This window comes from Choloepus didactylus, chromosome 2 (genome assembly GCF_015220235.1).
Source record: "Choloepus didactylus isolate mChoDid1 chromosome 2, mChoDid1.pri, whole genome shotgun sequence".
Taxonomy (NCBI): domain Eukaryota; kingdom Metazoa; phylum Chordata; class Mammalia; order Pilosa; family Megalonychidae; genus Choloepus; species Choloepus didactylus.
The window spans coordinates 77,623,812-77,641,169 of NC_051308.1; the positions used below are offsets into that span (position 1 = coordinate 77,623,812).

General features: G+C 35.9%; 1 protein-coding gene and 1 pseudogene across 9 annotated transcripts in view; both read right to left on the reverse strand.

Moving 5' to 3' along the window:
• The window catches only part of SWT1 (SWT1 RNA endoribonuclease homolog), a 164,695-nt gene that overhangs the window by 79,649 nt on the left and 67,688 nt on the right, over positions 1 to 17,358 (reverse strand). For all 9 annotated transcript variants that reach the window (XM_037825162.1, XM_037825168.1, XM_037825165.1 and 6 more), the window contains 3 exons: positions 10,618 to 10,763; positions 9,063 to 9,226; positions 6,747 to 6,885 (listed from right to left, as the gene is read on the reverse strand). In XM_037825162.1, coding sequence (XP_037681090.1) covers positions 6,747 to 6,885; positions 9,063 to 9,226; positions 10,618 to 10,763 — 449 coding nt within the window. The remainder of the gene's footprint in view (positions 1 to 6,746; positions 6,886 to 9,062; positions 9,227 to 10,617; positions 10,764 to 17,358) is intronic.
• Positions 683 to 4,135, reverse strand: LOC119526225 (annotated as a pseudogene).

A 17,358-nucleotide genomic window follows, 5' to 3' on the forward strand; every position in this document is an offset into this window, starting at 1 on the left:
AACCTTGCAACTATGTGTTTACTTTGTTTTTGTTTCAATGTTCTACTTTTAGTGACTTTGTTACATTTTGAAACACCAGCATGGTTTTTCACTGGCACCATGAGTTAAAAAAAATAAATAGTTCCTCTGTATAACTTAGTAACAAGTACTTGCTAGTGAAATACTGAAAGTTACTGAAAATAAAAAGTACATTTTATTAAGTAATGCCACACTGTTCAGAAACTCCAACCTAATGTGTCAGTAATCACCAAGTTTCTAGCTTCCCTTTAATATTTAAAAAAAAAAGTATAATTCCTTACAGGAACTCTTTTAGTTGCTTTCAAAGCCAAGGACTAGTTTAAATTTCTGTGAGAAAAGAAAGTTGCTACACACAGAACGGACTAGATATGATGAAGCTAGTAAATCTCCCAAGGGAGATATAATTAGCACAACTTCCTTTAAGGGTGCTTTTCCAATGTAGTCTATGTTCAACAGGGCTTTACAGCCTTGAATTAATCATTTGATTTCTGTCTTACAAAATTTTTTAATAAGATAATGGGGAAAAGGAAAACAACAAGGATAAATTCAGCCCATGGAGACAACATAAAAAAATTTATATGGCTGAAATAGTTCACCATTTATATAAGGAGAATAATTATTTTGGCAAAAGTTAATATGGATTACAATGTCAGAAAAAGCTAATAGCATTTTCCACACAATTATCTACAAGTTGATATAAGGAAAAAACACTCAGTACACAGACGTTAAACACATACATATAATTCAACAGATGAAGATACTATTAAAAGATAGTGTACAAAATTGTAAACTGTGATTTTTCTAATTCAAAGTTATTTTAGGGCAGAAGGTAATTCTATAATTCCATTACGTATTCTTCACAAGTCACTAAACATTAGGTACCAGATTCTTCTAGATCAATGATCAAAAAGCTATGCACATGATTCCAAAAATGGTATTTAGAAGAAACCACCTCTTCACTTTTTTCACCATTGCTAGTTACAGCTGCTACCTATCATCTCCAAGCTGCATATAAGAGCAGGACAATGTCTGCCCTGGAAAAAAAGATGGCAACTTTATAACATACATTTATTTATTTATTTATTTATTTAACAATTTTATTGGAGGTATTTATGTTTGAGAAGAGAAAGCTTACTGTATATAATGGCCATGTTTCAAGGGACATGATTTAACAGTAAAGTTTTTATCTCATGCAGAAGAAAACAAGTTTAACTATTAGTTATTTTAGAAATGCTACCAAACTAGAATGACAGTTATTAAATACTATATATTTCATCTCCAACTCCATTCTAATAGCCTATAAACTACATCAAACGAAGCTATGGAAGTTGAAATTTTAACTAAGAAGGGAAGTCAGGCCAGCTTTAAAGTTTCTAATATCCACTAAGTTTAGCACCTTTTCCTTCTTACCACAAAGAACCTTCTTTCATGCAAAGTTTATCTGGAACATCTCAGTTTCTGATGATGCAGCTGTATTCATATTAAAACCCCCTTCCCTATCCAAAATTTATTTCTCCTCTGCTGTTTCAGACCCTGAGTACATCCTGCCAAGCGGTGCATTAGAATGACATACAAAAGTATCTGTTTCATTTCCCAATTCTGCTAACTGTTCCAGTGAAGACACACATGGATAATGAAAGGTCTTTTAGCATATCTGGCAATTTGGAATTATTCTCTTGAAGATGTGGAGAACATCTCACTAATGTTAGAAACTTCAGCTCTTTAAATGCAGAGTTTCTTTCATCAAACTGCATCTTCTTTTTCACACGTTGCAAGTATGGTGTAGTGGAAACACTGTATTTGTGAAACTCGCTTTAGTTTCTTTATTGGGGGTTTCAACATCACTGATGGGCTCTTATGTTTTGGCCTTTTGTTCTTTTTCACAATCTTGAAATATCTCATTTCTAGGTTATTTTCCATTTCCAGTTTTCATGACTCTATGTTAACACCTATGTTTTCAGTGTTGACTTTGGATTTGTTCCATGGCTGCACAAGCCTCAGTCTTTTCTCCAGAATTAATTTCTTCTTTACTCTTCTGGGTTAGGATATCTACAATTGCATGTCACATCTCTTCAGTAGGCTGGGCCCCTGACAGAATGGCTTTCTCATAGATTCATAGCTTGTGAGAATATTTTCAATAGGACTTGTGATTGGTTCAAGACATGCATGACATATCCAATATTTAACAAGTTTTTTGATATCTGGAATATTTTAACCAGGTCATTCAGTGTGGCCAAGATTTTCTCTTTGGGGCATCCCTTAGAAAATGTCTTGTTTGCTTTTTTAGTAAATACTCTCTGCTCATCCTCTTCTACCATGGTAGTCCAGAAAGACCCAAAAGGGTTTCATTTTGTCCTTCAGGTTCTCGCTGTGTAAGTACAGAGCTAGGAGACCTTTTCAGCACTCTTCCTTTGCCAGCTTTCCACTCAGTCACGGATTCTCTCTCCTCTGCAGTTTCTTTGGGCTGAGCCAATCTAACAAAGGTTGCGTAGGCTGCAGTATGTCTTCGCTGGTCAATGGTTTTGGACTTTTCTATCAGTTTGGTGTTAGAAGATGAGACTGATCTGGTTATAATTTCAAAAGCCAGGTTTCTTGATGATGTCTCATTTCTTTTTGTGTCCTAAGAAGAACTGATTTTGACAATAGATAAATCTGTTTTTTACTGTAGTAATCCCTTCCCAGTAGGCCCTTTCTGGACTGTAATATTGGCAGAAGTTCTGTTGATGCCCTTTGCACCTTGTCCTGGCTATTACTGTGGTGACTTCTAATAGAAGTCACACAAGCTTTTTGTCCTATCAAGTAGTGCTCACAAATTGTGTGGCAGTTCTGTTGAGGTGCTACTATTCACTGTTACACCGCTGGTGTTTATAGGCTGAAGCTCTGTGGCTTCAGAGGGAGTAGTTGAAAGTTTCTGGGTTGTAGCAGAACTTGCTAGCATCTTTGACTTGAAGAAGTTTTCTAAATGAATTAACCTTAGACTGAACAATTTGGCCACAATAAGATCCCAGCAGCACTGGTTTCTTGGGAGTGTTGGTAGCATCTTGCTTCAGTTTTTCAGTAGTCATTTGGTTGTTTTTACCATTTTTTTTTTAAGTGAAATGCCTGGGTAAATGTAATACATTGATTTGGGAGATAATCTCTAATTGGTAATAACTGAAGAGCTTGATTATTATCCTCAAAATTATATTTATCAACTGGTATAGATGAATTGGTTAAGTCTTTAGAAGGTTTTAAAGGAATACAATTTTTTTCCTTCCTTGTTTTTGCCCTCTGTAGGTCTACTGGCATTTTCTTTATCAGCCATTTTTGTTTTAACTTTCAGAACTTTCGTCCTTTCTCGGACCTGGTAGTCAGATGTCATCATTCTTCCGTCTCTAGTCAGAACATTGGCCGGGCCCTCTGACTGGGCAGCAGCTGCAGGTTGTGGGGCACGGCCAGGAGGCTCATGGCAGCCCGGAGTCGGGCTCCCGGACCCGCCTGCAGCCCGCAGCTGCCCGCAGCCACCCGCCACGGCCTCCCAATTTCCTTGATTTTGATAATTGTATTGAGGTTATGTAACAAAATGTACTTGTTCCTAGGAAATACTCATCACATGGAACTGAACATTCTCATTAGGGCAGTAAAACAAAAGCCAATTGCAAACATGGATTTCATTTGAACTGCTGACAGATCTCTGTTGTTATTCTTCAATTTCTCTTCTTGCCTTTCTATTTTCTTTTTCTGTTGCCGACCAGCTGACTCTGTTATTGTTTCTTTCTTCTTTTCCAATTTTTAACTGTTTTTCCACTTCAGCTTTCAGTCTCTTGTATTTGTCTGTCCTATAATCCAGGACCCAGGCAGGTTATGCCCTCAGAGAGCAGAGCCCTGCACATGGAGATAACAACGATGAGCAGTGTGTCCACGAACATGGCGCTCATCTCGCACCTCAGTCCCTGCGCTTCCACTCGCCAAGGGGGAAGTGCCTTTGAGCCACGGAAAGAAAAGTGAAAATAACTTCCTGAGCTTCTGCAACCATGGAGTAATATCCGCACTATGACAGACTAGAAATCACACTTCCGCTTCCTTATTTATTATTTTTTTTAAAGGAATAAGTGAACCGCAGATGATTTTATTGTAAATTAAAAGGCAAACATATGAACAAAGATTAATGAAAATTACTGTATAAAAAATTACAAGAAAAAATAGAATACCTAATAATTATACATTGATTTTTTTCCATTTTTTAAACTGAACTTTAACATGTATACATAACAGTGATAATTGTCAATGTATGATTTCACAAGTAGTTAGAGAGCAAATCTCAAAGAATGTCATGGGTCACAGTTCCACAACTTCAGTCATTTCCATTATTGTAAAATATAACATACATACAGAAAGGTGCCATCTCTCGATGTACAACTCTACAAGCAGTCATATAGGTAATTTCAAAAGCTGTTATGGGTTACAGTTCCACAATTTCAGTTCTTTCTTTATGCAATACAAGGTATACACAGAAAGGTGAAGACCTTCAAGGCACAATTCAATGAGCAGCTATAGAGCTAGGGATGTTATAGGCTGTAGTTCTACCATGTCATTTACCTCCGTCCAGCCATTCAAACACCTCAGCATCCAAAATATATATATATATATATATATATATATATATATAATTATATAAAGTTTCAGTATTCATAGACCTTTGTTAAATCTTTGTTTTCTGCTACTCCTTCCTCTCACTTAATCTCTTTCTCCATCTTCAGGGTGTCTAGGCAGTAAGCACCCTAACTCGTTCATATTAAAAGGGGGTTTTGACAGTATGGGGAAGGAGGATGCATCTGAAAGTTGATCTTCAAGAGGCTGTTGTCTCTGGGTTTTAGGACTTGTCTGGTATGAGAACATTCTAGAGGATTTACGTTTCTAAAAGATAAAACTTAGTGAGTGCACCTTTTATAGAATATCAGGTAGGGATCTAGGTATTCAGAGAACACTTTTGGTAAGGGCATGGCATACTGTGGCCAATTGAGATGTTTAGCTGGAGCTTGCATAAGAGAAACCCCCAGGATAGCCTCTCATCTCTATTTGGGATCTCTCAGCCTCTGTGACCTCCGCTTATTACCTTTCTTTTTTCCCCCCTTTTGGTCAAGTAGGCATTTTCAGTCCCTCACTGCCAGGACCAGGCTCATTCCTGGGAATCATGTCCCACATCACCAGGGAGATTCATTCCCCTTGGAGTCATGTCCCTCATAGGGGGTAGGTACAAACCATTTTTAAAAATGAACTTTGTTCAAGATCACATATAGTTTATGAACCTTCTCTTTAAAGAGAACCAAGTAAATTATGACCCTAGTAAAAGATACAAAAAATATATATCTTGTAAAACTGCTTTGAAGACATTGCCCAATATGTTCTTCCAAGTCACTTGTATAATTCCTCATATTATATAATAATACTCCCAGTAATAATACTTTCACAGGAAAGGGCAACACTGGACAAAGTGACTTTCTTTAAAAAAAATTGATAAGCTTTTAAAAATAGATACTCATTGAAAGTCTACCATGTATAAGGGCCTGACTAGCAAGCAGAGGGATTTTTCAGAGTTTACACTTCTAGGGAAGGAGATGAGAGAACTGCGACACTTACGATGGAATATGCTTTTTTTTTCCCTGTCTTAGCGTTGAGGAAGTTTAGTGATAAAATCTGTACTCAAGTGCTATAATAATTGTTTGTACATGTTCTACAGTAAAATCATCTTCCTTATTCTTCATTACCTGGCTTTTCTGCCTTTAGACCTAATTTAATGGGCTTCTTGAATGTCAGTTGTTATAAGCTACCAGAGATACCTTTTAGAAGTAGATTAGATATAATCAAAAATATGAAATAATAAACTGAAGAGAACACTTCGGTGTTAAAAAAAAAGTCAAGAACTAACTGAACATCCTAATAATGGTCATATTTTGCTTTTTTAAGCTATAACAAGACAAATCTACCGGTTTGACTTAAGACAAGTTACTCTCTCAGGGCTCATTTCTTGATCATAAAACAGGGGCTTTAATAACATTAGATCTTTTTCTTCTAGCTGAGACACTTTTTTTCAAGTCTTACACAGAATCTCAATATATAGACAGATAAAAGAGAACTGCTTTGGCTAAAGTTGGGGTTGAGGATCCAAGGCCTATTACTTCCTGGCTCCCCATCAATCTCTCCACCTCTAATCTAAGGGCCGCCGGAGGCACTTCCAGAAGTCTGAGAGGGCTGTTTAACACAGCTTAAAAGCTACTAAGTGGTTCCAGTTCTCAAATTCACTATCCACTAACCCAACGGTTTTCTATTCCTTATCCATATTTTATATGGAAAACTTGATATACTATTTTAAAAATGAGTACTTGAAATGTGCTCAAAATTTGTGTTAAACATGTGTGAAACAAAAAAACCCAAATAATTCTATTACTATATTTGAATAAACTGTGAAATATAGTTTAAAATATTTTAAAAGTAAATATTACTAAAAATGATATAGTCCCAATATATAGGAACATCAATAATGATACCATTTATAGTCATAAGCTCTGAGAACCGTATAAATTCATAGAGCTGCCACAAATTCCTTTTAGGAATTATCAGTGTAAGTGATTAAAAAGTGACTGACAAATTTTCATATATTCAACTTCATATCCCATGGAATATATCTGCTAGTCTGACTCAATATTTTAACACAATGTTGCTAAAGAAAAAAACAAAATGACTCATACCTTTACAGAGATTTTCATATAGGTTCTCAATGGTTAAAAGTAGTTTCTTTTCCATAACTAATCCAAATACAGCCAACCAGTGTTTTTTAAAGCACTGTAATAAATGTATTAGAGTCCATGGTGGTTTTAAGTACAGCACCTAAAGAATTTTTAGGAAAAAATTAGTATGTATGAATACTTATTATTTCTATCATTAAAAAATACTTATTTAATAATTCCTACATATATTTCTGGGCAAAATATGGTTGAGTTTTTTTTTTAATTAAAATATGTTTTATTAAAAGCCAGTCATAATCTTAAAATGCTAATTGTATCAAAATTGCTTTTTAAAATTCATATTAATATTAATCCTTATAGTTTTATAAACTATATGTGCAAAAAGAAAAGAAAGCATAGTTTAAATGAACAAAGGTCCCTCAATCTACCTTTCAACACGTTCATATCTATGAGGAAATCAATCTATTTAATAAAACTGGAGAAAAAAGACATACATATAAAAAAATGGTCAAATACAATTGGCACTTGCTACACTCTTGCAAAAACATATTTATAAAGATTGACTATTCAGTTCTACACAATGTCCGCACTTCCTTTTGCTGAATCATTCACATGTGATTACATTCCTTGACTCTACTCTGAAATATATAATGGAAGTCAACCTTCCTAGTAGCTTTTGACCATTCTTCATTATTTTGATCAATACACAATAAGAAATCAAGTAGCAAACATACCACAAAAATATTGACAGATACTAGATTCCCACTGAATATCTGGACCAGATATAAGCTACAACTGATGGAGAATAATGGTTCTCCAAGCTATGAATGAGAATAGCAAACAAAAACTGAACCGAGCTAAAAAAAAAAAAAAAAAAAAAAGCAGCCTCTAATGCCAAATGTGGTATTTTACTGGCTTCAGGAAAAATGTGAATCAAAGGAAAATTTAAAATATCTTACTGAGATCCTCAAATTTCCATTCTGATTCTCAGACTTACATAAGCCACAATGTACACTTTTATTTCTGAATATATTTTACTATAATTCCTCATTTTAGACATTTTGACTCAAATTAAATATGAGAGTTTTTCTGAATTCAATTTACAAAGTATCCCTGCCAGAAGAAATTCCCTATAATATTTGTCTTTATTTTCTAATTTAAAGTACGCTACTAAGAAATGATGACTTTTGTAACATATCCAAATCCTATCTCATCAAATAGCAACTCCATCCTTCTAGTTGTTTAGTCCAAAATACTTGAAGTTATCCTTGACTCCTCTCTATCACATCCCACATCTCATCCATCAGCAAAATATATGTGTTGCCTTCAAAATATGCCTAGAATCTGACTACTACTTACCACTACCAACCAGGATCCTAGCAACTATCAATCATCTCTTACCTGGCTTATTGCACTAGTCTTCTAAACCAGGGGTCAGCAATCTTTTTCTGTAAATTGCCAGATATAATTATTTCAGGTTTTAAGAGCCATCTGGTCTCTATATTACAATTTAGTCTGCCATTGGTAGAACAAAAGCAGCCAAAGACAATACAAATGAATGTGGCTATGTTCCAGTAAAAGTTTATTTAGAAAAACAGAGGGCAACCTGTATTTGGCTAATAACCGTGATTTGCCCACCTGTATATAGTGTTTCAGCTTCACTCCTCACACTCCTGCAGACTATTTCCACATAGGAGCTAAATGATCCTTTTGAAAGGAAAATCAGATCACGTGACTACTGTGGCTTTTCATTTCAAAAGTCAGAGTAAAAGCCAAAATCCTTACAATGCCTGGCAAGATCTTATACAATCTAGCCCCTCCTTACTTTTCTGATGGCATATTTTACCTTGCTCCTCCTTATTCATTCCAACACACTGGTCTCTATCTTTACTTATAAGTTACCTTCTCAGTACGCCTGCCCTGACCACCATCTTCTCGAGCATTTCCTATCCCCTTTCCTACCTTATTTTTAACCAGAGCACTTACTACCACATAACACATCTTATATTTTATTTATTTGTTTATTGAATATATATCCCCTGCCTCCTTGGTATATTAGTTCATGGGGACAGTTTGTCTGACACACAATAAATGCACAATAAATATCTGTTGAATAAAGAAATGAGCGAAAATATATAGTCCTAACCTTTAAGAAATGTTTATCGTTTAATTTCAAAAAGCTAATTCAAGAAAAAGTTTAATGTGTTATAGAGTATTACAATGACGTTTCTGGCATTTTATACAATATTTCCTTTAAAAGATTATAAATCTTCAGCAATAAAAAAAGGAATTTTCACTTAATAAAATTGAAACAATCACCTCCATCCACAGGTTTCCAAAAGCAATTTTCATTTCTGTTTCTAATATTGAAGATAAAGCTGTTCCAAGAGATTTTTCAAGATCAGACATGATGCTTTCAAGAAGAATGGATAGTCCAGAATTTGTAGATTCTTTTTCGTAGCTTTCTCCTAAGAGTGTTGCATCTTTAAAATAAATAGTTACAGGCTTTATTTAGAGCATTAATAATAAATGTTTTACCATCTATAATTAGTATTTGGCATAAATAGTAAACATTTCATATACATAATTAGTATTTTAATTACACAGAAAACAAACCAATACTTTATTTATAAAATAGTATTAAGAAACATGTATCTATAATAGTCATTTTATATGCAGCATAATTATATTACTTCAGCAATGCATTGTTTTTAATCTTAACAGAAACTTAAGAAATGTGTGTGATATTTTAACTACAACCTTTATTTTATTATTTTTTAAAATGAGAAAAATTACAAGAATGCCTTGGATCTATTTTTAACAGAAAATCAAAAACTATGGATCAAAATGAAATGTCTTTCAAAATTATTACGTTCTAATTTCAGCTCACATCAATAAACTGTTTTGAAAGGGCCAAAATCTCTGGAGTAACCACCTTTATGTTCTCTCCTTTTAAAAAGAGCCCTTACTATTTTAATTGATTTCATCTTATTAACATTACTACTTTTGATATCGGAAAAACAATTTCTTTATGGCAAAATTCAAACTATTAAATGGTTTCTCTCCACAAAGACAAATACAAACTGAGGACTTAAAACAGTAACTAATGGGCAAACTGAAAGCCTGTTATCAATGCAAAATCATTAACTAGAATACCGTTACTTTTTCTAAATGCCATTTTGAATATTATGACAAAAGATATGCTATTACCAAAAAAGAGCAAATAAATAGTATATTTTGTAAACACAGTATATACAAATGGTACACAAAACATTAGAGACTTCAATAATTATTTTCTCCACAGAGGAAAACGGTAGGATTTCTAAATTATTTCAGGTTTATATAACTTCCTATGGAATAACATGCTACAGAACAGATTATTCTGGCAAAAAAAATAAAAATAAAAATAAAATAATGGTATTGTCTCTACCTTCTTTAATTATTAGTTTAAAATAAAAATTTTAAAAACTATAACTAGAGTCCTGTAAGTTTCTCTATTGCTGTCTGAGTTTTTACTTTATCAATAGGTTATCAATATAAAGCTAATTTAAAAAAGAACTAAAAGATTCTCTCTACCTCAAATGAATATTTCCTATAACTATTATTAATTTGAAAGTTACAAAATAGCACACACACAGAGATTATAAATATGTTAAAGTGTATATAAAAGTATATGTAGAAGGTAATAAAGTTAATCATGGGATTTTTGGATTATCAAAAATTTTATTTATTTCTCCCCTTTACATGCCCATAAATATTGCAAACTTTATATTATTCTAAATATAAAAGGTGAAAAATTTACTAATTCCAAATGTCAATAATCTTAGTTCATAAGGTAAGACATATTTCTAATTATTCATAGTAAGAATACTACCTGCTTTCAATTGTTGCTTAGAAATACAAGGCTGATGACACACATCTGTATTCAGAGATAAGTTTAATAACTCTGTCCTCAATTCTTCTTTACTGAGTGACTTCACACCACTCATTAGGCCTTTATTTCTTAAATTTCTATCATCCCTAAGGTTGGGGTGAGAAGGGAAAAATATTTTATTTTTATAAGATAAACCACAGGCAACAAAATACAAGGGGTCTAATTAAAGGTTGGTGACTCTCAACAAATATATTAACAAAGGTCAACAATTTTTAAAAATAGAGAAGATACAGAAATTAGCATACAATGGAGCCACATCATATGAGTTTTTGGTAATAATATTAACATTTACTGTTTACCTTATCTAGGCACTATATTAAACACTTTGTATTTTACACTGTACAATCCTTAAAACAAGTCTTGAGGTAAGTACTAATTTTATCCCCATTTCACAATTGGGGAAAGTGAGATATAAAGAAGTTAAGTAACTTGTCCCAAGTTATGCCTGGGAAGTGGGAACTGGATTTGAAAGGAATATGATAAGTGAAAGAGAAATAAACATAAATAGAGAGCCACAGCAAGAAAAATAATTTATACAGAGCAGGGTATCACAAATTTTCCTCAGTGTGAGTACAAAACACAAAGTGAATTTGCCATTCACTGAAAGAAGCTAGTGTGATCACAGCATAGTGTATGAGACAGGCATGTAAGACTACAGAAAAAAATGCAAAGGTGTTAATAAATGGAAAGACATTTAAGGACGTCAATGAAGAAGTAACATAATCACATTTGTATTTATTAAATTATTGTTCTGGAGCCCAGCAGGTTTTAAGCTTCTGTTAATGGCAGAGTAGCTTGGTCAGATTAACTCTCCCACATATGATAATTATAAAATGTGGACAATAAAGATCAACCTTTTTTTTTTTTTTTAATTTAAAATTTTCCAAGACTTTTCCTGGTTGTCTCTTCTGTGTTTCCTACTCCTGAGGTACCACCTAGCACTGGTCTTTGTTGCGAGATAAAAACAGGTTTGGATTAGCCAAAACATGAGAATTCATGTGGTAAATTTGCAAGTTTAAAGGCAAACAAGCTGAGCTTTTGGCAGTCCTCCTAGAGACTGAGATGCTTCCTTAGGTAGCAAGAAATGCAGAGATGAGCTCCCTTTAAAGAGGGGAAAATGTACTTTCTTCATTGTTCAAGTAACTCCAATTCAGAACTTGTAGTCCTCCTTAATGCACGTTAGCTCTCCTACTGCTGTTTTTTCAACATGAATGCAGCCTTTCTCTTTTCTGAGAAGTCTTCCTTGTCTCCCTCATTCTGTGCATATAGCACGGCACTTGCCACCTTATACTGGGATCCTGATGAGATGGGTACAGGTTTTGCAGAGCTGAAGCTTATACAGAGAATATTTAAAATGAGAAATCACAACAAATTACTGAAGACTTGGAGATTCAGCTCCCCTTCTTCTGAGATTTCTTTAGGCAATTTATTAGAAATGCTTACATACAATTGCTTTCTGATTGCTAGCTGTCTATCTCTTTCCTCCCTACTTGGAACACTCTGCCACTCACTGCACTTCCAGGGGCATATGCAAGTAGGGGCTCTGAAGCTTGAGCTGTTAGCTTCACATAAAACTGCCACTGACTGGTCTGAGTGGACCTTCAGGACTGGATAGCACGTCATCCATCTCGGAGTCCCTTGTCTCTAGCTGCCTAGCTCTAGGCAGGTGTTTGTGTCGGGGGAATGAAAGGCTTAAGTCCTGTGGGCCCTTCAGTTTGATCTAAGGACACGAGGGTTCAGTGGGCCCTCACTGGGTGGCTGGGTGTGAGTCTGTGCCAGTAGGTGGTCTTTCACCGGGGACCTGTGGGCCAAGGGAAGGCTGTGAATTGGGACTCGGGCCAGCGGGGAGCATGGGTAGGAGCTGGAGGGAAGGCAGGCCACTCTATATGGGTTCGGTATTATTTCCGTAACTGTCCTATAAGTTTGAAAGTATTTCAAAATAAAAAAAAATTTTTTTGACAAATAATAAAGATATTCAGAGTCACATAAAACAGAAAATTGATTACCAACAGATTTACACTACAGCACATGTTTAACAAAAAGCCATTTATAGGCAAAAGAAATATGATACTAGACAGAAACTTAGATCTATAAGATGAAACAAAGAGTGCTGAAAATGGAATAAAAGATTAAAATAATATTTTTTTCTTAAATGCAAATGACTGAATCAAAAATGGTAGCAAAGTATTATCATTTGTATAAATGTAAAATTTATGACAAAAATAGCAGAAAGGATAGAAGGCAGGAACTGGGAATATATTGTTATAAGATTCTTATACTGCACATTAAACAGTATGATATTATTTGAAAGTAGACTTATCAAGTAAAGATGTATATTGTAAACACTAGGGCAACCATAAAAAGGGTATTTTTTAAGGTGAAAACAAGTCCGTAATAGAGATAAAATGGTACAAAAATATACAAGTAGCCCAAGAGAAGAAAGGAAAAAGGGGGGAAAAGAGCAGAAGAAACAAAGAGAAGGCAATTGGCAAAATGGAATAATTTAATCCAACCAATTAAATATGAATAGTCTAAACTTTTCTATTAAAAGACAGAAACTGTAAGACTGGATAAAAAAGAAAGAACCAACTATATAATATCCGTAAGAAACCTACTTCAAGTATTAAGACATAGATAAGTTAAAAGTAAATGGATAGAAACTGAGCCATCTCGACAGGTGAACTTGCTGCCCTCCCCCCTACGTGGGACCCGACTCCCAGGGGTGTAAATCTCCCTGGCAACGCAGAGTATGACTCCCGGGGATGAATGTGGACCCAGCATTGTGGGACTGAGAGTATCTTCTTGACCAAAAGGGGGATGCAAAATGAGACGAAATAGTTTCAGTGGCTGAGAGATTCCAAATGGAGTCGAGAGGTCACTCTGGTGGACATTCTTATGCACTATATAGATAAAACCTCTTAGGCTTTAATGTATTGGAATAGCTGGAAGTAAATACCTGAAACTACCAAACTCCAACCCAGCAGTCTGGACTCCTGAAGACAATTACATAATAATGTAGATTACAAGGGGTGACAGTGTGATTGTGAAGACCTTGTGGATCACACCCCCTTTATCTAGTATATGGATGAGTGGAAGAATGGGGATAAAAACTAAAGGACAAATGGGGTGGGATGGGGGGATGATTTGGGTGTTCTTTTTTCACTTTTATTTTTTATTCTTGTTCTGGTTCTTTCTGACGTAAGGAAAATGTTCAGAGATAGATTGTGGTGATGAACACAGTATGTTATCATACTGTGGACAGTGGATTGTATATCATGGATGATTGTATGGTGTGTGAATGTATTTCAATAAAACTGAATTTGATAAAAAAAATGTAAAAAAAAAAAAAAAGAACATATTATTTCCCCCTTATAAATGTATGGGGCTAAATTATTAATGTCTATTTTCTCATAAGAAATAACATTTTTAGAAAGAAAAAAAAAAAAGTAAATGGATAGAAAAAGATGTACCATACAAATACGAACCAAAAGAAAGGTGGAATATCTATATTAATACTGCACAAAATAAACTTCACAGCCAGAGAAAGAGGGACATTATGTAATTATAAAAGGGTCAATTCTCCAGGACGACTATCCCAAACAATCCTAAATGAGTATGCATCTCACTACAGAGCTTCAAAATGCATGAAGCAGGTTCCGAGAAAATGGCAGAATAGGGAGCTGCAGGGCTCACTCATCTCTCAAAAGCAGCCAGTGGACAGGCAGAAACTGTTCAAATCAACTGTTCTGGGGCTCCTGAGACCAAAGGAATTCTGTGTAGCATCCAAAGAAGTGCAGGATGAAGAGACCAAGAAACTGCAGTGAGAGACTGTGAGTAATTTTGGCACCCATCCCTACCCTGGAGGCAAGCAGCTTCAAGTGGTCCAATCCCTGCTACAGACTGGGATGGCCATGGGAGTCCTCCACCCCAAAAGCAGATGGGGACATGGCCCAGTACTGCGCCAGGTTGGCTGGTGAAGTTAGATTGCTGGATTCTGCTGTTCTAGCCTGTCTCAGTCAGACACTGCCCTGCCATTGTTTCAACCACATCAGAGGTGGAACTGGCAAAGGGTTAAAAATACTCTGCTTTCCTAGGACTGAGAGGAATAGGTTGCTGAAGAATACCCTCTGCTATGCAGGTCAGGAAAGCACACTTTCAGGGAAACAACAGAAAGGAGTTTTGGCAAAGAGCACCATCTGCTGGGAAGGCCAAGAAAGTGCAGCCTTGGGAAGCTGAATTAAAAAAAGGTTTTTGGGAGTCTTTCCTGACCCTCTCCCAGGGCCCATTGGATCTGATCTGCACTACCTGTGCAGGTATCTGGCCCTTTTTTAGCTGGAAAATACTGATGAACCAACTGTCAAAGAAGATCCTTAACACAAACCCCATCAACAACAAAATCCTAGACAAGAGAGAAACCAACTTTGATGTTCATAGTGGCATTACTCACAATTGCCAAAGGATGGAAGCAACCCCAAGTGTCCATTAACCAATGAATGGATAAATAAAATGTGGTATATAAATACAATCAAATATTATTCAGCTGTAAGAAGGAATGAAGTCCTGATGCATGCAACAATATGGATGAACCTTAAGGACATCATGTTCAGTGAAATAAGCCAGACACAAAAGGACAGCTATGGTATGATCTCTCTAATATGAACAAAATATAATGAGCAAAACTGTGGAGTTAATATCTAGAACATAGGTTACCAAAAGATAGAATGAGGGTAGAGAATGGGGAATGATGCTTAATTTGTGCAGAATTTTTAAATAAAGTTTATTATAAATGTTTGGAAATGGATAGAGGTGATGGTAGCATATTACCATGTATGTAAATAACAGCACTGAATCATGTGTGTGATTGTGGTTGACAGGGGAAGTTTAGGGTCGTATGTATCACTAGAAAGGAAGACAGAAGATGAAACAAGGGACTGTATAACAGTGAAACCTGTTGTGGAGGATGAAGGTGGTTAATAGTACAAATTTAAGAATGTTCTTCCATGAATTAGAACAAATGTATGTCACAAGAACAAGGTGTTAGGAAAACATATACCTAATGCAAACTATGGACTATAGTTAACAGTAATAACTCCATGTCCTTCCATCAATTGTAATAAAAGTACCACACTGAAGCTAGGTGTCACTAATAGGGGGGTATAATTTTAGATTTGTCTTTTTTTTCCTTTCATCTATTCATGGGGTTTTTCTTTTTGGAGCTATGAAAATATTCTAAAATTGATTGTGGAGATGAAGCTATGAAATGTTCTAAAATTGATCGTGGAAATGATAGTACAGCTCTGTGATTATACTGAGAGCCACTGATTGTACACTTTGGATAGAATGTATGATATGTGAATAAAATTGTTTTGAAAAAAAAAGAAAAGAAAAAAATGGCCTAAAGTATAAAAGCTTTTTAAAGCTAAAGATTGATAATTAGGATATTAACTACTATATATCTGTACCCACCATCAATCTCACAAATATAGATAAACAGCCACCAAAACAAAATAAACAAAACCAACCAACCAACCAAAAACCTAGAAAACTGATTGAAGCAAAAGGAATAGAACTGAAAGGAAAAAAAAAAGACAAATCTAAATTTATGTTTAGAGAGAGGCGGGGCAAGATGGCGGACTGGTGAGCTGTATGTTTTAGGTACTCCTCCAGGAAAGTAGGTAGAAAGCCAGGAACTGCGTGGACTGGACACCACAGAGCAATCTGACTTTGGGCATACTTCATACAACACTCATGAAAACGTCGAACTGCTGAGATCAGCGAAATCTGTAAGTTTTTGCGGCCAGGGGACCCGCGCCCCTCCCTGCCAGGCTCAGTCCCGTGGGAGGAGGGGGTGTCAGCTCCGGGAAGGAGAAGGGAGAACTGCAGTGGCAGCCCTTATCGGAAACTCATTCTACTGATCCAAACTCCAACCATAGATAGACTGAGACCAGACACCAGAGAATCTGAGAGCAGCCAGCCCAGCAGAGAGGAGACAGGCATAGAAAAAAAACAACACAAAAAACTCCAAAATAAAAGCTGAGGATTTTTGGAGTTCTGGTGAACATATAAAGGGGAAGGGCAGAGCTCAGGCCCTGAGGCGCATATGCAAATCCCGAAGAAAAGCTGATCTCTCTGCCCTGTGGACCTCTCCTTAATGGCCCTGGTTGCTTTGTCTCTTAGCATTTCAATAACCCATTAGATCTCTGAGGAGGGCCCTTTTTTTTTTAATCCTTTTTTCTTTTTCTAAAACAATTACTCTAAGAAGCCCAATACAGAAAGCTTCAAAGACTTGCAATTTGGGCAGGTCAAGTCAAGAGCAGAACTAAGAGAGCTCTGAGACAAAAGGCAATAATCCAGTGGCTGAGAAAATTCACTAACCACCACAACTTCCCAAGAAAAGGGGGGTGTCCGCTCACAGCCATCATCCTGGTGGACAGGAAACACTCCTGCCCATCGCCAGCCCCATAGCTCAGAGCTGCCCCAGACAACCCAGTGTGACGGAAGTGCTTCAAATAACAGGCACACACCACAAAACTGGGCGTGGACATTAGCCTTCCCTGCAACCTCAGCTGATTGTCCCAGAGTTGGGAAGGTGGAGCAGTGTAAATTAACAAAGCCCCATTCAGTCATCATTTCAGCAGACTGGGAGCCTCCCTACACAGACCAGCAGCCCAGAACTGCCCT